Here is a 23,926-nt window from a genome sequence, read left to right as displayed (position 1 = left end):
AGGCGATTCCCTTATAATAGGATTTTTTTAAGAAGTCATGGTGCCGTGCCTATAGTCACAGCATAATAAAAAAAACAGATTGGTTTAAAAAAAAAGAACAATATAGAAAAGAAAGGTTTTGCGCTGACCTACTGGTGGAAATATAATACCACAATATCTTTGTCTCAATAATCATCCTGCTGCTGCTTCCCAAAATAAGGGGTAATTGCGCACCCCTAGGTGTATACAAAAAAAGAGAAACAAAAGGAGATGGGAGCACAGCTAGTATACTTTGAGACAAATAAAAATGAGAGGTTCCATATATGTTCGGGTATTGATTGATAAAATAGGGGAAGAACTGGTGGAAATATACATTTTTATATATGATGTAAAGTGAAATTAAATTATATAAATTATACTTATTAAAATAGCGTTATTTGCTATATGAATTATTGCATTTTAGTGATATAAATGATATAAAGTATTATATATATTTATATATATATGTCTTAACGTCTGATAGGATGTTAATTAGACATGTAATATAATGTCCAATTGCCGGATCTATAAAGGTGATTGAACTTCATAATAATGAGAATGAGGCTTGGAAAGCACAATTACAGATGGCGGCCGCAATCTCAGCTATGGCAAATGATAAAGAGGCTTGAATATAAAGTCAAAGATGGCCACCGTAATCTATATAAGGGTGTAAATGGGAGCGAGGCCTGGAACGCAAATTGCGGAAGTTGATGCCCACGCTGCGGCATGAAAACACCGGGAATCGGTCACTATGAATAAACATGCCGGGCAGCCCAAATATGTGTCTGAGGAAGCCGCTGAGGTAAAGGCGGGGAAACGCTTTATACGAGGGGCTGAACGGAGTGCTGCTGTGCAGATAAGAGAAAAAAATATTGCTGACATCAGTAAAGAGACCGGGACCACGGAGATCACTAAGATCCCCGGTTCCACCAATGCTGTAAAACGCTGGCAGGACAAGTAGAAGTGAATAAGGAGGAAAGCAACAGTGATGTGAGAAACCAAGTTACAATTAATGTCATAAAGACTGTGCCGTTATTGGAAACCGTGACATCTAATAAAAAGCAATTATTCAGTTGTTCTGTGAAACTATACAGCGGCACCTGTGGAGGAACAAAACTATAATGAGCATTTACCATTTTCTATCTATGAATAGGACTATCTTTTGGCCAGTATAAAGTCATTGTCTGAAATATTTTATGAATTGCATGTGACAGAATAAGGCAATTGTGCAATATTTTACTACAGCCCAGAAAAAAAGGCTTTTATTGAGTGAAATTTCACATGGATATTCTTTTTGCTTTTGATTTTATTGTTTTGATTTTATGATGTGATTAAACAGAATTTTATAGTAATGAATACCGCCAATTGAGTGTTAATTATATAAGAGTATTATTTGTCTCAAAGTATACTAGCTGCGCTCCCTATCTCCTTTTGTTTCTCTTTTTTTGTTAAAAAAAAATTTGGTGGAACCAGCCAACCCTGAAAAGGACACATTTACACCTCAGTGGAGCATGGCTGCGTCATGTTGGGGCATACCCTTACTTCAAAGGTGTGCTCTGAGGCAATAGCCGACTACTAAATCTAGATCTACTTAAATAAAAAACATGCATCAACATAAATATCAGTGACAGATACACTGGTTGTTCAGCATGACATACCTCTCAACATACACGGCAGTCAGTACATAAGTCATACCTATGTTCAGGGCCGGTTCAAAGGCGCAGAGCGCCCCGGGCAGGAAAGTGGGCGTGGTCGAATACAGGGGGCGTGGTCAGTTACGCCCCCTGTACACTCCTGGCGCCGCTTGAATGCTGAGCGGTGCGCGATGACGTCATCGCGCACCGCACAGCAAAAGGTCCTCTCCACGAAGGGAAACTAGCCACTATGCGTCTAGTTCCCTTCGTGGAGAGGACCTTTGCTGTGCGGTGCGCGATGATGTCATCGCGCACCGCTCAGCAAAGTTACTCTCCAGGAAGGGAAACTAGACGCATAGCGTCTAGTTCCCTTCATTGGAGGCGCCGCGGACGGGGACGGGAGAGGCAGCGGAGGCGGACGGGGGACAGAGCGGGCAGCAGTGGCGGATCTTGCCACGGTGCGGCGCCCTCCGGATGGCGCCAGCGCCCTCCGGAAGGCGGCGCCCCGGGCAAAAGTCCTGCTTGCCCGTGGCAAGATCCGCTACTGCCTACGTTGTGATAGTTGGGAGCAAAGTACAATATTCTGCATCATAATTCTGTACAAGCCATGAGAGAGCTGTAGGAACCTTGTACTTATCTCCTTCTTGCCTTACTTATCTCATTTTGGGTCCCTTCCAGACTTTGGTGTGCCCCAATGATGTGAGATTCACCACCTTCCAGTGTGTCACACTACCAGCAAACTGTTGTATAGTAAGAGGACTACTGCATATGAATAGACCAGCTGGATGGCTTTTTCAGGAGGAAAGAGGATAGTTATGACTTTCTGCTTTCAGAGGTTAGCTTGTCAACTTAGCAGACCCTGTATAGAAGCTAGGTACACTGGATATTATGTATGTTTTTCTTAATATGTACATAAGAAAATAGACCCGGATTTTGATTTTCGGCTGCCACCTTTTCTCCTTCATCCACTAGGGGCCACTGGAGCGTAGTTACAATGGGGAAATAGTAGGCAGTAATTGGGAGCTGGCACTTTAAAATTTTTCACTCTGTGGCTAGCTCCTCCCCTACTATCTCCCCTCCAAGCCAGTCTTAGTTTAGTGCCCGAGGTAGCTGGTTCACTTGGGTTTAGCTGAAGAATTTTTCTTTTTTCTTTATTATTTTATTTTTTCTTACTTACACACACAGACTGGCAGCTCTGCCACTGCCAGTCTGCACCGCGGGAGCTGCCGGCGGGGTCCCATCGCAGCTGCGTGCGGCTCGGGATGGGCCCGGGCTGAGGGAGACACTGAGCTCTCCTGAGTTGGCGGACACCGCTGCGTGCGGCGCGTGTCGGGACCACTCCATCCAGCAGAAGATTCCGGCAGCATGGCAGCGGTAAGTAACAGTGGCCGGACACCGCTGCGTGCGGCGCGTGTTGGGGCCACTCCGTCAACAGAGGCCGGACACCGCTGCGTGCGGCGCGTGTTGGGGCCACTCCGTCAACAGAGGCCGGACACCGCTGCGTGCGGCGCGTGTCGGGGCCACTCCATCAGCTGCAAAGCAGTGGTGAGTGAACACCCCCCCTTCACATGATGTATGATTTCTCTATGACATTACACATTTACTGGTGCAATGTGCTCTAAGTAATATGTTTATTTGTTCAGTGTGCCCACTGTATGGTCTCATGTGTCTGGAGTGGGTCAGATTATAACACAGAGGCGCCTTTTCTGATTCAAATTTGGCGCCTTTAAGGGGTGGGCGGAGCTTCAGTGCGCTATGCACAGCGTCCGCTCTGTACTGCGGCTCAGCGCTCCCTGCTCCCCGCCCGCGACACACATTGCCGGGGATGCAGGGCACTCACCGACGGGTTCGTTTAAATTTTGCGCCAGAGCGGGGGGCGGAGCTAACTCCTGCTCGTTACAGCGAGCGCTCCCCGCGACCCGGCTGCTGCACGCTCACCGCTCCGGGTAAGCTACAGGCTTCCGCGCTGTATAGCGGGATCAGCGCCCCGCTCCCCAGCCACTGTATTTCCCGATCTGTACAGCGGGCTCCCTGCTCACGCTTTGCCGGCAGGGGATACAGGGCGCTCACCGCTCCGGGTAAGCTACAGGCTCCCGCGCTGCACAGCGGGCTCAGCGCCCCGCTCCCCAGCCACTGCATTTCCCGCTCTGTACAGCGGGCTTCCTGCTCCCCGCACGCATTGCCGGAGGCGGATACAGGGCGCTCACCGCTTCGTGGAACTGAAGCGGGTTAGTAAAATTTTGGCCCTGCTTCATTTCACACATTGCTGGAGGGAGAGTCAGGGAGTTTACCGCTTCATTTAATGTTTGAGAGGAGCTTAATTCCGCTTTGCTCAGCGGGCTCCCCGCTCCCCAGCACACACACACATGGATTAGAGCCTGCTCTATATCAGGGGCTCATGAATGCATTGGTGGCCATAACAGTGGAGCAGATTATGCATAGGAACCCAGGTTCACATATCACCCTCTACCCAATTGGCTAAATTATATATATATATATATATATATATATGTGGGTACATATATAGGTATGGGGTTATGTATGGGTGTGTGTGTGTGTGTGTGTGTGTGTGTGTGTGTGTGTATATATATGTATATATATATGTACATATATGTGTATATATGTGTATACTGTTACACTACCATATATAGGCAATATTTTTATTATAAGACAGACCTGGTTTCACATTAGCTCCGCCTTGCCACATAACTCTTCCCCCCTGCTTTTCTCGCAGACTGCACACCATTTTGGGAAACCAGCGGAGCCTCCGAGAAACATGTATTTCGTCTTCCTAATTTAGCAGTAATCTACATACAGGGCGGGTGTTACCTTCCCTTTATTATTCCTTTGTTTCACTTCATAATAATAATACTGGTAGTAATTTGGGGAATGTGTGTGGCATCAAACAGTCGCTGTAGCGGGTATCTGAAGAGACCAGGGTTTGAATCCAAAAAATAATAATAATAATAATACTTTAATGGAGCTCCTATAGTCTAGTGGCTAAGACTCCTGTCCCACAGCGCAGACCTACTGGTTCAGGTCTCCGCTGCTCCAGAAAGTTTATTTGAATCGTGTCGGTCACTACACATTATAGTGCAGACCTTACATAGGGCTGTGTTTATTTAACCCACCTTTTCTCCTTTCGTTTGTCTCACCTGGGATAGTCAAGAAATTCCCTCTTAGGTGTGAAGTATGCGGTGGAGCCATCTGCTTAGCCCTCCACGCACCTGCAGGACACTCCTGTTTGACAAGCTCAGATTATGCAGGTAATGTCGCTGTTAACCAGAGACCTTGTATGTCATTTCACCTCTCCAGGTTTCTAAAAGAGCCTTGATAACCTTCCATGTTACACAACTCGGCAGTGGAAAGCCCTCTCCGGGAGGTGGAGAAAGATGTCCAGGATACTGATGAGGTCCGTTTTCTGTGGAGTCTGAACCAGTGTCTCAGAATATCCAGGTGCATTATACAGCAGTTCGTCTGAGACTGCAGGTAAAGGAGGCGGGCATGTCAAGTCCATCAGGGTTCGACGCCGATGACGAAATGACAGCGACTGGTCCAGTTTCGGATGAGCTGGGTAGGCTCCGGTGGGCGGCCGGCAGACACCCGAATACACAATTTCAGGTATCAAACAATGTCTGTTTTCCTATCCTTTTCCCGCAGACGGCAGGAAATGGTATCAGGACCTCTCCAGGGTATACCCCTCGATGTCTCGCCGGTCCAACAAGCTGCCGTTTTCCTGAGGCAACCTTGCTCAGGGTTCCTTCGAAGACACATATGTGGCATCTGGGTTCTACCTTGTCCGGAGCAGGTAGGTTGTGGAACAATTGTCCTCTAGGTTACAGGATGTTTCGCATCAGGATCATTTGATACTGTGGTATAGGTCAGAATCACGATTCTGCTTTATGTTCTTTGGAGGTCTCCACGTCTGCAGACTCGGAACCTGCATTTTTGTTTGGGCTGTCTTAACCCGACGACCTCTGGGGCTGCGACAGTCCGACGACCTCTGGGGCTGCGACAGTGACAGGTGAACATGAAATCCTACGTGGCAGATGGTTCAGAGGAAGGAACTTTCTGCAGGATTTCTTGAGCCATTGGAGGTAAGTCCACTTTGCTTTATCCTACTACTGCCCCAGCTCCAAGACAGACCTTTACCGGTCTTTCCTTTAGATTTTTCCGTGCCCTTTCAAGCTTTCGACTCCACACGGGCGATATCTCCGTCGCCAGGGGATCTCAGGGTAAAAGGCTGAAGCAGAGGTTCAACAGCCTCGGTCCAGTCTGATTTTAGGTCATCCTATACACCCACTACAGGTCAGACCTTCCTACCACCTGGAGGGTCCCAGGATAGGCGCATGTCCGTGGGAGAAGGCTTGGGCGGTTACAGACTAGATTTTGGAGTACAACAGTCTCAGGAGTCCCTCGGCATGGGTCGGACGATTTACGATGACAGGAGTCATACTGCAGGAGGCGCTCCATATGCTCCTAACCGCAAAGGGTGTTGATCCCTGTTTTTCACATATCATTTGAATCGGGACAGTTCTCAGGTCTTTGTTTTCTTTTCACGTTCCGAAGCCAGTGGGCTTGGCCAGGCATATTCTGGCCTTGGAATCCTTTCAGTCTGAGATTGCAAGTTTGAACAAGAAAGGGAGTTTTACATGTCCCTTGTCTTCAGAGATGCCTGTTTACTGATTTCGGTTGGGTTTCCTCATTGGGCTTTTCTCAGCTTCGCATTACAGGATTCTCAATTTCACGGTCAGTCCTTTCCTTTCGGTCTCTCTTCCGATCCCACAGGGTTCAGGAAGTTTGCAGAATAACTTTTTCAAAGGCAGGAGGTGACGTTGGTTCCCTAATGGGACAATCTACTGCTACTATCCCACTCTGTACATTACGTGGCTTCTGAAGATCCAGAGGATCCAGGAGCTTCTGGTTCGACACAGATCCAATTTATGCTCCTCGTAGACGTTTTCTCAACACGGTCCGTCAGAGGATTTTTCCTTCCTCGGCACCAGGTACTCTATTTCTTCAGTCAAGTTGTGACGAAATGAGTGGTCGCCTACATTCCCCTCTGAGCGGGGGACAACAATCTTCTTTCCAGGTCAGGCCACCAGGTCAGACTCCTGGGTGAGGGAACATTCCCCGGAGTTTTGTCAGCTGGTCTGCTGTGGGCGGAGATTCCGAATCGACCTCAGGGCGTTCTGACTGACTCTTTAACCCTTTACTACTCAGGGACGTGAGCTCTGGTGGCAGTAGCCGAGGATGCCCTCAGGGCTCCTGGGAGTTTTCTGGTTATTCTATCTTGCCTCCTTTTCTATTTCTACCTCACTTTCGGTAACACAGGAGGAGAATATGCGTGCTAGTCCTCTCGGTGGCTTTGGTTGGGCCACCCATGACTTGAAGATCCAGCCTGCACCTGTTGTCAGTAGAGGAGCCTTGGCTCCTACCTAGACTGGACTGTCTACTTCAACAGGGTCCTTTTCCTTGTTCAATCTTACACTGGTTTCATTTAACCGTGTTACTGTTCACGAGACCTCAGAAGGGAGGAGTTCCCTAGTTCGGTTAGGCCTACTGGGCCCCGATTTCAGAAGTCTGTTACCTCTTCTCGCTTTTGCCACTTTTGGAAAACTTTAAGGGACATAATAAGGATAAAAAGGGGTTTTCCCCTTCTTTCAGTTACCATTCAGCCTTCATCTTGGGTTTCTCTGGGAGGTTTTGCATGGCTGCGCTTCAAACCACATTGACCTGAAATTTTGGGTCTCTTCCTTTTTCGGTTTTCTTCCAAAAGAGATTAGCCTGGCGGCCGTAAGTTCGGGCTCTCTTTCAGGGAGTACTCTATTGGCAACTCACCCGGCTGAGCTTCGGCCTCAGAGGTCGTTTCTTCCAAAGGGGATGTCCGTTTTTCATATAAATCTGACACTAGTTTTTTTCAGTTACTAGTTGACTGATTGTCAAGGCTCGCCGACTCTCTCTACAGAGGTCTTAGGCTATTCGACAAAGGGTTTTTCTTCTTTGTTCTGTACGATGCTCCCGTACTAAATAGCCGGGGGCCCAGCATAGGCTGGGCTGTTGGATACATCTGACCATCAGACAGGTTTCTTGGCGGTGGCTCGGGAGCCTCCGTTTTCCATTTCAGCGCAATTCACGCGCGTTATGGGACCTTAGTGGGCAGCTGCCAGTGGGGTCTCCATGAATACTTTGTCGGGCGGCTACTTGGTTGGACCGACATTCGTTTTGTCAAATTCTACAAGTTTGACACTTTTGCGACCTCTGCATCACAGTTTGGCCGAGCGGTTTTACAGGACTCTCAGCGCTCTCCCACCCGTTTTGGGAGCTCTGGGACGTCCCCATTGTAACTACGCTCCAGTGGCCCCTAGTGGATGAAGGAGAAATCAGGATTTTGGTACTTACCGATAAATCCCTTCTCCGATTCCACAGGGGCCACTGGACGCCCGCCCAGCGCTGTTCCTCCTTGTTTTTTGCTTAACGGTTTGCAGATCACCATATGACTGCTTATTGAGTTCGGGCTAGCCGGTTGTTTGTTAGGTTCTGTTCCAGGTTTGGTTTGTGTTATCCTGGTTTACAGGGCTTCATTAACCTCCTCTACCTTACGGTTTGTTTTTTTCCAGCTCTCCTCGGGCACAGTTTTACGTAGACTGGCTTGGAGGGGAGATAGTAGGGGAGGAGCTAGCCACAGAGTGAAGAATTTTAAAGTGCCAGCTCCCAATTACTGCCTACTATTTCCCCATTGTAACTACGCTCCAGTGGCCCCTGTGGAATCGGAGAAAGGGATTTATCGGTAAGTACCAAAATCCTGATTTCAGTGTCACCCAACACATCCATGTTTCCTTGGCTGTCTATGTTCTGAGCCACAAAGCATCCCATATATAAAAGCAAAGTAAACATAAAGAAAGGGTCTGATTTTGAGTCGCACATAATGGCACTGCAGTTCTGGATGCCTACTATAAACAGAATGCTAATGCGACCAGAGAGCTGCTGTTGCAGCTGTTGCCACTTACGCCTACCACTTGCTAGGTGCTGTCTGAATTTGGCACCCAGTCTGCATACGCAGGACTCTTAATTCTAGCTGCATGACTACGACCCCAACACAAAATGGTTCTCTTGCTTGTGTTCACATTTTTGCCTCTCCCTGTAATCCATAGATGGCCATTTGAAGGCCACAGCGAATAGACTGAGATGCATACGACTGAATTGCAAAGATGCGCATACAGCTGTGAGGCATGCAGCGTTTGCTGAACTTCACTAGATGCGGATGCATTATAACTTGCTTGCGGCTCAGTATTTTTAGTTGAAATCTTAGTACCAGGAAAATACTTTTATTACTGAGCAAAATAAAAATAAATGCACTTAATAAGAAGCCGAGTGAGGCCCAAGTCTATGTGATCTTCCCAAAAGCCCCTTCCAGAATATAGAAAATCAAACAATAGACAGTGTACCTTTAATTATGAGCTATTCAACACAATGCAGTTGTACATTAGTTTGTAGTGTTGTTACTCTGTACTATTCTAGGCTTTCCACTTATATGAAGCCATATACTGTATCTGCAAATATTCATACAGTATATGCAGATAACTGAGGTGCTTCTGTTAATTTCTCAGATTTATTCCCTGCGTGGCTTCCACTTTTTTCTTCACAAAATGGCATTGCTTAATAAATGTGCTTCTAACCATGTTATTGTGCTAAATGTCCTTTTGCATTTATCTGTCAGCAACACCTTTTGTGATCTTGTCATCCCTCCGTGGACTCGCTAATCAAGAGCTGACTTTGATGTTTTTCAGAGAATAGACAGATACTATAATGTTTCACTATCGTCGGCTGACAGTGGCTGCAGGCACTTTTTTGACTTCCCTTTGACAAGCCTGACTCAAGGCTTCACTGCTATAATGAGCCCATGCCCTTACTCTTCTTCCCACACAAGCAAAGCAATATAATCAGGCCTATTTATCAAGAAGGTGCGATAAGAAATATTTTCTATCGCCACTTACAGTATCACAGCAATAGTGAATCTTTTTTTGCCCATTTTAAACTGGCAGTACTGTCTGGCATCAGAGTAATATTACCACTTGGTCTGCAGGTTCCCCCTACATCTACCGTTTGTCATTTCGGTATATTTTAATAATAAAACATTTTTTTCCCAGTAGCAATCCAGATATAGCAATAGCAATATGAGGACAGCTGGCAGTACCTGAATATAATTTTTTATGCTTAGCTATCGCCCACCTGGGATCATGTAAAATAGGAAGATGCCCTAAGTCAGGCCTGGCTAATCTATGGCTCTCCAGCTGTTGTGAAACTACACATCCCAGCATGCAATGCCACAATTTTGCTATTAGGGAATACTAAAACAATGGCAGGATATGCTGGGATGTGTAGTTTCACAACAACTGGAGAGCCACAGCTTGGCCAGACCTGCCCTAAATCTTCAAAACACCCATTTTGGCTTATTTCCCTTTTAATAAATAGGGGCCTAAGAGTGCTGTGAATAGTAAAATAGTAAATCTACACACTGTTGTTTTATAAGTGAATTTACTCCTTTAAATCAACATGTTTTCGTAATTTCACTTAATTATTTTGCCGTCCCCTGTAATTTAGTCATATGACCACACACAGATTGCTTTTACTAAGCAGTAACTATCCCACAATTAGTTCTCTGCGTAGGCCTTTTTAAGTTGGTGCCAGTGTTAGTGGTTGGTGCCACTGTAGACTATGAGAAGTGCTCACTATGAGTTGGTGTCACTGTAGACTATGAGAAGTGCTCACTATGAGTTGGTGCCACTGTAGACTATGAGAAATGCTCACTATGAGTTGGTGTCACTGTAGACTATGAGAAGTGCTCTCTATGAGTTGGTGCCACTGTAGACTATGAGAAGTGCTCACTATGAGTTGGTGCCACTGTAGACTATGAGAAGTGCTCACTATGAGTTGGTGTCACTGTAGACTATGATAAGTGCTCACTATGAGTTGGTGCCACTGTAGACTATGAGAAGTGCTCACTATGAGTTGGTGTCACTGTAGACTATGATAAGTGCTCACTATGAGTTGGTGCCACTGTAGACTATGAGAAGTGCTCACTATGAGTTGGTGCCACTGTAGACTATGAGAAGTGCTCACTATGAGTTGGTGTCACTGTAGACTATGAGAAGTGCTCACTATGAGTTGGTGCCACTGTAGACTATGAGAAGTGCTCACTATGAGTTGGTGTCACTGTAGACTATGAGAAGTGCTCACTATGAGTTGGTGCCACTGTAGACTATGAGAAGTGCTCACCTTGCTGTATACATTAAGGTACGCTCTTACAGTTAAGCTCACATAATATCTTTCCATCACAGAAAGGGATGAACATTCAGTGTAGACACAAATGTAAATGTGGTGCCGTGGAGTCACACAGGCTGCCCATGTGTATTTGGCAATGTAAAAAGCCAGAATGCCAGTTGCACCTACGCTAGAATGAAAAGAATGAAGAAAAGCCTGTAACTTCTGTGAACTGCGTACAAGTAGTACCAGTGGCGTTGGGCACATGATTGCTGTGTAACAATGCTGCATGGTTTGAATGTTATGCATTCTGGTGACTATAAGTGAATGGCAAAAAGCCACAGGGTCACGTTCAGACAATTTCTCCTGCTAATTCTCTAAAGCAAAACAAATACTACATCACAGTTGCCGACTGCCTGGCTGACCCTCCGGGAGGGGACAGCCAGGTCGGCACAGCAATGTGAGAGGCAAAAAAGGGAGGACGTGACGGAACAGGCTGTCGATGGGGGCTTGGCTTCATGATCATTGTGAATTGTGTTATCGGCCACCCGGCCCGCCCACTTTACTCGGTAAGTAAGTGGCAGGGTGCGGGTGAAACCGGGAGAATTGCCCACTTTCCCAGGTGGCCGGGAGTGCTACTCGTTTTTCGGGAGAGTCCTTGCCGCTCCAGGAGAGTAGCTAAGTATACACCACATTCAGTACTCTACCTGACTACCAATCTGATTATTCGGCCTGTTCCCTGCCCTTGCCATGGAATTGAATAGAAGAAATAAATCCTAATTTGATGGGTTCACGGATGCAATTGTTCTGATAGATAGGAATTGTTATTAAGGGATAAATTGTTAGAACCCCTTTAAATAGACTGTTTAGGTGCCAATTAGTTAGGGGCTGTGCCAAAGACCTTATAACTGTGTTTTATTTTGTGCTCAGTTTTGATTCCATGAAAGTAATTCAGTAACAGAAAACTGGGCCAAATGCGCCAGCCGCCTTCACATAATGAATATTCTAACTTTCCCTTGAGAGTCAGAAATCCCAAATCATAACCAAGTAAACAAACACCCTTTTCTACAGTTACACAGTGAATACCCCATTATCTCGCTCATATTTCTCAACCTATCAACTTGCAGACATTCAAATTCATTCGGTCATCTTAGTCAAACATCAAAAGACAGGAGGAACTTGCTGACAAATCAAGAATCTAATCAAGGAGAACAAACGCTAGTATAGCTCGGAGCTGAAAGGAAGATGAGAACGGAGACGAGATAAAGCAAATACACTGCTAAGTGTTACAAATTACTGCTGCCTCCTCCTTGAACGTTACACAGATCTGACTCAATACCGTGCATTCTTTTGGGGGGTAATTTAAAGCGTACCTTGCAGCTGTGTTTCTGTTTTGCAAGCAGAAATGAGAAGTTTTCATTATGTATTGACATATTTTTCTTGTTAAGTAGTGTTTAAAGATGTGCTTACAAGATGTACAGATAGTGGCCTTTTCAGCAGAAGTGTTTCTAAACCTTGTGTGAAATATGTATGAATAACTTCATGGCAGAGTGATGTATGGCATGCGTTTGACGAAGACATGCCACATGCTACTTCAAAATACAGTGTTTTACATTAGTACAAAGTGTTGACCTGTAAGTAGCTCAATCCTCAAAGACTAATGAGAAGCCAGAATTTGGGATGTGGGTTGCTTTAATTAACAAGTAAATGGCTAATTCCTCAAGTACTCTTTGGCAACGATGAAAGTATTTGCCTGTTTAGCAGTTTGAATGGAGCTGCTTGTACACTGTGGGGGTCATTCCAAGTTGATCGTAGCTGTACTAAATTTAGCATGAACTCAGACATGCGGGGGGACGCCCAGCACAGGGCTAGTCCGCCCCGCATGTCAGTGCCGCCCCCCCCCCTCCCCCCCACAGAAGCGCAAAGGCATCGCACAGCACAGCTTCAAGAGTAGCTCCAGGCCAGCGTAGCTTTAGCGTGCTGGCCGGGAGCTACTCATCGCTCCCCGGCACGCAGTGGCTGCGTGTGACGTCACGCAGCCGCTGCGGGCCACTCCCCGCACAGTCTGGCCATGCCTGCGTTGGCCGGACCGCGCCCACGAAACGGCAGCCAAACGCCGCCGTTTTGCCCCCTCTCACACCATCGACGACCTCTGCCTGTCAATCAGGCAGAGGCGAAGTGACGGGCGGCCATGCGCACTGCGGCGCCGGCGCACTTCTGTCCCAATCGCTACGCTGCGAAAAACTTCAGCGTGCAATCAGGTCAGAATGACCCCCTGTGTTGTAGGAAGCATGACAGTATAAGTCGCATTTAATTCTCTCATTATTTTATTAAATAGACCTACAAGCGATGTTTTGTGTCAAGACAATTTGAGGCTGTAATATTTTACTTATTGCAGTTAAGTTATTGTTGGAAATGCTAGTTATTAGTCCCCACAGCAAAATAATTATCGAACCCCTTTATTTAAATACTCCCCAGCTTCAATGCTAAATTCACTCTAACAGACAACAAAATCCACTTGCAATCACCATTGTAACATACTATTTACATACAAAGTAATCCAAATTACAGATTTGCACTATAGACCTCATTTAGGTCCGGTTGTAATTGCTTCTCATGCAACAAAATACTAATTATCATTTAGGTCCGGTTGTAATTGCTTCTCATGCAACAAAATACTAATTATCCGTACTTTGTGCATGTGCAGGACCTGTTCTGCGACGTTGGAAGCAGTCCGGCATCAGACTGATAGATGCCATTTGTGGGTGGGGAGGGGGCGGTAACATCTTTCGTTTGTGAAAATGGAGGTGTGTCGCTGCGGTTTAGGGGGGGGAAAGAGCCCAGGGTCTCCGTTGTTGGACGGATATTTTCTGGCCTTTTACAAGGACCTGCTAAATACTTCAGCGACACTCCCATAATGCACTCATAAAAATGGCAATTCATAGAACTCCCAGCACATTTCCAATACATTTCTGATACCATGTATATCAATAGCAACTGCACCTCTGTGTGTACACACCGTGAGACTTAGATGCGTGCATTCTAGCAAACATTTGCCCATCTGCATCCGAAATCAACATCATAGTGTATAAGAATTACTGGTTTGGTGTGGCTAAGATGCAGAGTCCAGGAGCACTAAACAGGGCGATTTGAGGATAGGTGTACTGTCAGGGCGGATTGGCCCACCAGGACACCATGACAGATTCCGATGGGCCGGTCCCATATCCCCTTCAGCCAGGCCGATTCACACTCAGGCTGGGCTGGGTCACACTGCTTACTTGCGGTTCATTGGAACGTAATCCGGAAGTTAGGCTAGCAGGCACTTCCAGGTGTCGCTAGCCGTGAAAAGTGGTGATGCTGTTCTACCAATGGGGGACCTTGAGAAAGTTAACCAGCCCAGCAGCATCCTCTCCCTGGCCGTGGCCAAAGGTCTCTTCAATGAGCCCGGCCCAGGAGCAGCAGCAAAGCGATGCTCGGAGCTGGGTTCACTACACCCGCTGCCACCCCAGCTCCCGCACTCTCACTGAACTGGCCAGAGCGGCGACTGAGCACTGAAGGGGACCCGGCAGAGAGGTTATTTTTAATTACATTATTTGCATTATTATGTTAGTGTAAGGGTTAGGGCGTTCCCGGTCACAGTGCATGGTTTGGGGACTGGACAGGAGCAGGCTGTACCTTATTCTCAGGATGCCAGCTGATCAGGCTGCACTCACAGCCAGCCCTGGGACAATCTCTAATGCAACGTCCTTCAGCCCTATAGCTGCCCAATGTCTGTCCATGATGATGGGCCTATTTTATGCAGTGTCTACGTATGTAATGCGGTGTCTACGTATGTAATGCGGTGGCTACGTATGTAATGTGGTGGTGCTAGTCGTATAATGCAGTGCTATACGTGTAGTGCGGTGCTATACCTGTAATGTTGTGCTATTCGTGTTATGTGGCGCTATTTGTGTAATGCAGTGATATACGTGTAGTGCTATACATGTAATGCGGTGCTATACGTGTAATGTGGTGCTATACGTGTAATGTGGTGCTATATGTGTAATGCAATAGCACCACATTGTATAAAGTGGTGCTATTCATGTAATAATTTGGTGGCTATGTATGTAATATGGTAGCTATGTATGTAATCAGGGGCGGATTGGTCACTGGGACAGATTCTGCTGCGCTGGTCCCCTGTGTCTGTGTTTCACTACTTGTGTGTGCTTCCTCCCTGTACTGTGCTGTATGTAGTGTGTGCTCCCTCCCTGTACTGTGCTTTATGTAGTGTGTGCTTCCTCCCTGTACTGTGCTGTATGTAGTGTGTGCTCCCTCCCTGTACTGTGCTGTATGTAGTGCGTGCTCCCTCCCTGTACTGTGCTGTATGTAGTGTGTGCTCCCCCTCCCTGTACTGTGCTGTATGTAGTGTGTGCTTCCTCCCTGTACTGTGCTGTATGTAGTGTGTGCTCTCTCCCTGTACTGTGCTGTATGTAGTGTGTGCTCCCTCCCTGTACTGTATGTAGTGTGTGCTCCCTCCCTGTACTGTCCTGTATGTAGTGTGTGCTCCCCCTCCCTGTACTGTCCTGTATGTAGTGTGTGCTCCCTCCCTGTAATGTGCTGTATGTAGTGTGTGCTCCCTCCCTGTACTGTGCTGTATGTAGTGTGTGCTCCCTCCCTGTACTGTGCTGTATGTAGTGTGTGTGCTTCCTCCCTGTACTGTGCTGTATGTAGTGTGTGTGCTTCCTCCCTGTACTGTGCTGTATGTAGTGTGTGCTCCCTCCCTGTACTGTATGTAGTGTGTGCTCCCTCCCTGTACTGTCCTGTATGTAGTGTGTGCCCCCCTCCCTGTACTGTGCTGTATGTAGTGTGTGCTCCCTCCCTGTACTGTGCTGTATGTAGTGTGTGCTCCCTCCCTGTACTGTGCTGTATGTAGTGTGTGCTCCCCCTCCCTGTACTGTGCTGTATGTAGTGTGTGCTCCCTCCCTGTACTGTGCTGTATGTAGTGTGTGCTCCCTCCCTGTTCTGTGCTGTATGTAGTGTGTGCCCCCTCCCTGTACTGTGCTGTATGTAGTGTGTGCTCCCTCCCTGTACTGTGCTGTATGTAGTGTGTGCTTCCTCCCTGTACTGTGCTGTATGTAGTGTGTGCTCCCTCCCTGTACTGTGCTGTATGTAGTGTGTGCTCCCTCCCTGTACTGTGCTGTATGTAGTGTGTGCTCCCCCTCCCTGTACTGTGCTGTATGTAGTGTGTGCTCCCCCTCCCTGTACTGTGCTGTATGTAGTGTGTGCTTCCTCCCTGTACTGTGCTGTATGTAGTGTGTGCTCCCTCCCTGTACTGTGCTGTATGTAGTGTGTGCTCCCTCCCTATACTGTGCTGTATGTAGTGTGTGCTCCCTCCCTGTACTGTCCTGTATGTAGTGTGTGCTTCCTCCCTGTACTGTGCTGTATGTAGTGTGTGCTTCCTCCCTGTACTGTGCTGTATGTAGTGTGTGTGCTTCCTCCCTGTACTGTGCTGTATGTAGTGTGTGTGCTTCCTCCCTGTACTGTGCTGTATGTAGTGTGTGCTCCCTCCCTGTACTGTATGTAGTGTGTGCTCCCTCCCTGTACTGTCCTGTATGTAGTGTGTGCCCCCCTCCCTGTACTGTGCTGTATGTAGTGTGTTCTCCCTCCCTGTACTGTGCTGTATGTAGTGTGTGCTCCCTCCCTGTACTGTGCTGTATGCAGTGTGTGCTCCCCCTCCCTGTACTGTGCTGTATGTAGTGTGTGCTCCCTCCCTGTACTGTGCTGTATGTAGTGTGTGCTCCCTCCCTGTACTGTGCTGTATGTAGTGTGTACTCCCCCTCCCTGTACTGTGCTGTATGTAGTGTGTGCTCCCTCTCTGTACTGTGCTGTATGTAGTGTGTGCTCCCCCACCCTGTACTGTGCTGTATGTAGTGTGTGCTCCCTCCCTGTACTGTGCTGTATGTAGTGTGTGCTCCCTCCCTGTACTGTGCTGTATGTAGTGTGTGCTCCCCCTCCCTGTACTGTGCTGTATGTAGTGTGTGCTCCCCCTCCCTGTACTGTGCTGTATGTAGTGTGTGCTCCCTCCCTGTACTGTGCTGTATGTAGTGTGTGCTCCCTCCCTGTACTGTGCTGTATGTAGTGTGTACTCCCCCTCCCTGTACTGTGCTGTATGTAGTGTGTGCTCCCTCCCTGTACTGTGCTGTATGTAGTGTGTGCTCCCCCTCCCTGTACTGTGCTGTATGTAGTGTGTGCTCCCTCCCTGTACTGTGCTGTATGTAGTGTGTGCTCCCCCTCCCTGTACTGTGTTGTATGTAGTGTGTGCTCCCCCTCCCTGTACTGTGCTGTATGTAGTGTGTGCTCTCCCTCCCTGTACTGTGCAGTATGTAGTGTGTGCTCCCTCCCTGTACTGTGCTGTATGTAGTGTGTGCTCCCCCTCCCTGTACTGTGCTGTATGTAGTGTGTGCTCCCTCCCTGTACTGTGCTGTATGTAGTGTGTGCTCCCTCCCTGTACTGTGCTGTATGCAGTGTGTGCTCCCTCCCTGTACTGTGCTGTATGTAGTGTGTGCTCCTCCTCCCTGTACTGTGCTGTATGTAGTGTGTGCTCCCTCCCTGTACTGTATGTAGTGTGCGCTCCCTCCCTGTACTGTGCTGTATGTAGTGTGTGCTTTCCTCCCTGTACTGTATGTAGTGTGTGCTCCCTCCCTGTACTGTGCTGTATGTAGTGTGTGCTCCCTCCCTGTACTGTGCTGTATGTAGTGTGTGTGCTTCCTCCCTGTACTGTATGTAGTGTGTGCTCCCTCCCTGTACTGTGCTGTATGTAGTGTGTGCTCCCTCCCTGTACTGTGCTGTATGTAGTGTGTACTCCCTCCCTGTACTGTGCTGTATGTAGTGTGTGCTCCCTCCCAGTACTGTGCTGTATGTAGTGTGTGCTCCCTCCCTGTACTGTGCTGTATGTAGTGTGTGCTCCCTCCCTGTACTGTGCTGTATGTAGTGTGTGCTCCCTCCCTGTACTGTGCTGTATGTAGTGTGTGCTCCCTCCCAGTACTGTATGTAGTGTGTGCTCCCTCCCTGTACTGTGCTGTATGTAGTGTGTGCTCCCTCCCTGTACTGTGCTGTATGTAGTGTGTGCTCCTCCTTCCTGTGCTGTATGTAGTGTGTGCTCCCTCCCTGTACTGTACTGTATGTAGTGTGTGCTCCCTCCCTGTACTGTGCTGTATGTAGTGTGTGCTCCCTCCCTGTACTGTGCTGTATGTAGTGTGTGCTCCCTCCCTGTACTGTGCTGTATGTAGTGTGTGCTCCCTCCCAGTACTGTGCTGTATGTAGTGTGTGCTCCTCCTCCCTGTACTTTGAAACATATAAGGTTAAAAAAAGGGGTTTGTAGAATGAAAAATCAATAAAATCAGAAGTAGATTAAAGGCATGACTGCAGTGTCTGTAGACACTGAAAGTGGGCATATCAGTCCTTGTATATTCAGACGTACAGATGTGCATCAGGGAAGGGTATTGTAGCAGCATATGCATAAAGGGGGTCATTCCGAGTTGATCGCTCACTGACGATTTTCGCAGCGCTGCGATCAGGTAGAAAAACGGCAAAACTGCGCATGCATATGCGCCACAATGCGCGCGTCGTACGAGTACAAAGAACATCGTTGTTGTGCAATGGTTTTAGCGACTAATCCATTCGCACAGCCGATCGCATGGAGATTGACAGGTAGAGGGCGTTTGTGGGTGGCAACTGACCGTTTTCTGGGAGTGTTTGGGAAAACGCAGGCGTGTCCAGGCGTTTGCAGGGCAGGTATATGACGTCAATTCCAGGACCTCCGTCACTAGAATCATCGCGCAGGGTAAGTAACTACAGGGCTGGTCTTGTTTTGCACAAAATGTGTTCGTGTCGCTCGGCTGCACATGCGATCGCACACTTGCAAAGCGAATATACACTTCCCCGTGGGTGGCGACAATGCGTTTGCACGGCTGCTAAAAGTAGCTAGCGAGCGACCAACTCAGAATGAGGGCCACAGTCACAGGTAAACATTAGCATAACGTAAAGCAAAGGAGGCCCCAACTGTGTCTATCTCAGAATCAGGACCTCTGAGGAGTGACCCCGCCCTCTTGACAGGCCCTCATCCTCAACAGACTCTGCCCTCAGTAGGGCTGCTTCCATAAATTTCCCGGGCTGGTGTTCGATCCCAATCCGCCCCTGTGTACTGTATATATTATAGACACATCTGTATACAATAAATATGTACCATTCCTAAAGTACTGCCATAGAGACATATACAATATTTAGTTTGGTTTCCTAGGTCTTTCTTGCAGCTGGGCCCGTACCCACCTAATTTATGTTGTTGTTTTGGTTTGTTTTTTTATCAGTATTGCACCATCCTGTAACACTATGTTGCGCGTTCTACGTTCTAACGTTGGAATTGAAGTATTCCATTGCTATCTCTAGTTAAAATATAATTAGTCTTTTTTGAATATTCTTTTGACACAATAATGTCACTCCTGATATAAATCACATTATGTACCTTTCATAGGGAAATGCCTTACATTCCACATATATACTCAGAGTACATAACTACAATACACAGGTGTGTTAAAGACGCAACTTGTGATTTTGTGTCTCAGTTCTCCTATTGTAGTCCCAATTTTTAGGAATCATGATTAAGGGCCTAATTCAGACCTGATCACAGCAGCAAATTTGTTAGCTAATGGGCAAAACCATGTGCACTGCAGGTGGGGCAGATAAATAGTATTTTAATACCTACCAGTAAATCCTTTTCTCTTAGTCCGTAGAGGATGCTGGGGATGCTTCAAGAACCATGGGGTATAGACGGGATCCGCAGGAGACATGGGCACACTTTAAGACATTGAATGGGTGTGAACTGGCTCCTCCCTCTATGCCCCTCCTCCAGACTCCAGTTTAAGTAACTGTGCCCAGGGAGACGGACATTTCGAGGAAAGAATTTATTGATAAACCACGGTGAGCATTTTACCAGCTCACACCTCCAGTATGCCGCAGAATGTGGCATTCAATAGAAAACCATCTGACTGCATGAAGAATATGCAGCACTACGCTGACATAAAGCGTAACACAACCTGTGTGTGTAAACACAACCAATAACAGCATAACGCATGCCATGGCATGAATATCGTCAGCAACAGGCTGACTTAAACGCAACACACCATGTGTGTAAACATACCCAATAACTGCAGATACAGTACGCACTGGGACGGGCGCCCAGCATCCTCTACGGACTAAGAGAAAAGGATTTACCGGTAGGTATTAAAATCCTATTTTCTCATACGTCCTAGAGGATGCTGGGGATGCTTCAAGAACCATGGGGTTTATACCAAAGCTCTAGAACGGGCGGGAGAGTGCGGATGACTCTGCAGTACCGATTGACCAAACAAGAGGTCCTAATCAGCCAGGGAATCAAACTTATAAAACTTCGCAAAGGTGTTTGATCCCGACCAAGTAGCAGCTCGGCAAAGCTGTAATGCCGAGACCCCTCGGCAGCCACCCAGGATGAGCCCACCTTTCTGGTAGAATGGGCTTTCACCGATTTCGGTAACGGCAATCCTGACATAGAATGAGCCTGCTGAATCGTATTACAGATCCAGCGTGCAATTGTCTGCTTGGAAGCAGGAGCCCTAATCTTGTTGGGAACCCACCGGACAAACAGAGCCTCTGTTTTCCTAATCTGAGCCATTCTGGCGACATAGATTTTGAAAGCTGTGACCACATCGAGAGACTTCGATTCCGCCAAGGCGTCAGTAGCCACTGGCACCACAATAGACTGGTTTACGTGAAACGATGAAACCACTTTTGGCAGAAATTGCTGACAAGTTCTCAACTCCGCTCTATCTGCATGGAAGATTAAATAGGGGATTTTGTGAGACAGAGCCGCCAATTCAGACACCCGCCTTGCGGATGCCAAGGCCAACATCATGACCACTTTCCAAGTAAGGAATTTCAACTCAACCTTACGCAAAGGTTCAAACCAATGAGATTGCAGGAACTGCAACACCACATTAATATTCCATGGTGCCACTGGGGGCACAAAGGGAGGTTGGATGTGCAGCATGCCCTTCATGAAGGTCTGAACATCTGAAAGGAAGGCCAATTCTTTCTGAAAGAAAATAGATAAGGCCGAAATTTGTACTTTAATGGAGCCTGACCTTAGGCCCGCATCCACCCTGTTTGCAAAAAATGGAGCAAACGCCCCAGGTGAAATTCTTCCGTAGGAGTCTTCTTGGATTCACACCAAGACACATATTTTCTCCAAAAACGGTGGTAAAGCTTCGACGTTACTTCTTTTCTAGCCTGAAGCAGTGTGGGAATGACTTCACTGGGAATACCCTTTCGGGCTAGGATTTGGCGTTCAACCGCCATGCCGTCAAACGCAGCCACGGTGAGACTTGATACACGCACGGTCCTTACTGTAACAGGTCCCCTGAAGATCTGGATACCAAGCCCTCCTTGGCCAGTCCGGAACAATGAGGATCGCCTGAACCTTTGTTCTTCTTATGATCTTTATCACCTTCGGAATGAGTGGAAGTGGAGGGAACACATAGACCAACTGAAACACCCACGGTGTCACCAGGGCGTCCACCACTATTGCTTGAGGGTCCCTCCACCTGGAACAATATCTCTGAAGTTTCTTGTTGAGGCGAGACGCCAGCATGTCTATTTGAGGAATTCCCCAACGACTTGTCACTTCTTCAAAAACCTTGTGATGAAGACCCCACTCTCCTGGATGGAGATCGTGTCTGCTGAGGAAGTCTGGTTCCCAGTTGTCTACACCCGGAATGAAGACCGCTGACAGAGCGCTTACATGTCTTTCCGCCCAGCGGAAAACTTTTGTGGCTTCTGCCAATGCCGCTCTGCTCTACGTTCCGCCCTGGCGGTTTACGTACGACACTGCTGTTAAGTTGTCCGGCTGAATTAAGACGGCAGATCGCGAAGAAGGTGTTCCGCTTGCAGAAGGCCGTTGTAAATAGCTCTCAATTCCAGAATGTTTATTGCAGACAAGCTTCCTGGCTTGACCATCTTCCCCGAAAACTCTTCCCCCTGAAAAACTGCTCTCCAGCCTCGGAGACTTGCAGCCATGGACACCAGGATCCAATCCTGGATCCCGAACCTTCGTCCCTCTAGGAGGTGAGAACTGTGCAGCCACCACAGGAGAGAGATTCTGGTCCTGGAATATAGGATTATTTTCCGGTGCATGTGCAGGTGAGACCCGGACCACATGTCCAACTGGTCCCGCTAAAACCACTCTGGCATTTAACCTGCTCACTGAATGGCCTCGTAGGCCGTAACCATCTTCTTCATCAACGGAACGTATTGATGGAATTGACACTGTTGGAGATCCGATCCGACTCTGGATCCTCAGAACTCTTTCCACTGGAAGAAACAAACTCTCAACAGTTCTGTATCTAACATTATTCCCAACTCTGACAACCGCTTCGTTTGGGATCAACAGTGATTCTGGCAAGTTCAGGAGCCAACCACTTTGTTGAAGAACTGTCAGGGAGAAAACAACGTTTTGCACCTCTTGTTTCTTTACCTCGCCGTACTCAGGGGAGCGTCCCAGTACAGAATAATAATGACTCTTACTATTGAAGGAAAACCATCATACCGCCATCACTCCGGTGTATTGGCAATGACAATTCTGAATAGCAAACCCAGGTAAGCCTAATATGGAAGAAACCGTACTTAGACCCTCTTTCTCCTTTTACAGATTGGATATCCCTGCCCTGAGAGATTCCATCTTGTAGTTCAACTTCTTAAGTAGAAATGTTTGGGATTGTTCTGACCTTTTCGTCCGGCCTCAGAAGCAGGAAAAAGCTTGAATAACAGCTTCTTCTTTTTTTTGTGTGTGACCGGGACAGCAGGACAATGACCTGATCCTGACCCAACTCCTGTATGGCGTCGCATACTACCTCCCCGTCCAGAGGAGAATTGTTAATGGTCTATTTGAAAAATCAGTGAGGGGAATCGTCTGGAAACTCCAGTATGTCCCCCTTGGGACTCTATTCTTAAACTCACTGGTCCATGTCCGTTCCAGGACTGACTGAAGAGTATTAGACATGGTCCCACCGGTGTGGGCTCCCGCAAGATAAACCCAGCGAAATGCTGTGGATGTGGTAGAAACAGAGGATGATTTGTGCTTCTGCGAACTTGAAAAGGCTGCTGACCTCTTACCTTTTCACCTTCCTCTACCTGCAAAGAAAGGGAAAACCGTATCCATTCGGTCGAAATGACTGCATCCTACAATAATGCGTCACCAACCGTTATGAGGGAACATAGGTCAAGAAGGTAGACTTACCAGTGGTATCTGCCGAGATCAACTTAACAAAGCCATCCCCACACCAGGTTTCACCTTCATAGGGAAGATACTCCAGTACTTCTCAGAGTCAGCCTCAGCATTCCATTGGTGAATCCAAAACGTCCTCCAAGTCGAGACTGCCATGGAAGTGGCACGCGAACCCAAGAGTCCTATATCCCTTGTAGTCGCACGGCAGTATGCTGCAATGATATAGACATAACTCAACTTCAGGAGTACCCTGCATACAACTACTCCCCCATGCGCATGTAATGCTAGTATAATCAACGTACATGCGGATACATAGAGTATTACATATCTTCCTGCATACGATCCTTTGTGACAGAGCCCTGTGCAGAACAGGGGTGACTCTCACTTGATTCTATCCATGAGAAGGAATAACTTTTACCTCAGCATTCATTATAAATATTTATATATACATAAATATACCTTCAAATGCACCCATACACCCATATATCTATATATCTATATATCTAATACGTATACATATATCCTTTTGTCAGGAACAGCAGAGTCCCTAGTGACGTTAATACGTTCAAATGTGTATGAACAGGTACTGAATGCCGATTTTGTGGATCTGATCAGGAAACATTATGGTCGACATAAGAAACATTATTCGAGTCGATCTCAGGGATTAGTAACTGCGCAAAATAAAAAATTTGCGATCCCGAGGGGTCTGAGAGAAATC

The 23,926-nt window shown here is 47.3% G+C and overlaps 1 protein-coding gene across 3 annotated transcripts in view; it reads left to right on the top strand.

Annotated features, from left to right (window-relative positions):
- FTO (FTO alpha-ketoglutarate dependent dioxygenase) overlaps window positions 1-23,926 on the top strand; it is a 646,271-nt gene that overhangs the window by 457,289 nt on the left and 165,056 nt on the right. The window contains exon 9 of one of the 3 annotated variants that reach the window (XM_063945292.1): window positions 2,331-2,470. The exons of the other annotated variants lie outside the window; for them this stretch is intronic. Coding sequence (XP_063801362.1) covers window positions 2,331-2,355 — 25 coding nt within the window. The 3' untranslated portion in view covers window positions 2,356-2,470. Of the gene's footprint in view, window positions 1-2,330; window positions 2,471-23,926 lie in introns of those variants that run through there. 3 annotated transcript variants of the gene reach the window in all.

The sequence above is a fragment of the Pseudophryne corroboree genome, chromosome 11 (assembly GCF_028390025.1).
Source record: "Pseudophryne corroboree isolate aPseCor3 chromosome 11, aPseCor3.hap2, whole genome shotgun sequence".
Lineage (NCBI taxonomy): Eukaryota > Metazoa > Chordata > Amphibia > Anura > Myobatrachidae > Pseudophryne > Pseudophryne corroboree.
The sequence above is the reverse complement of the archived record's forward strand: the minus strand, read 5'-3'. Positions and strand labels throughout refer to the sequence as shown.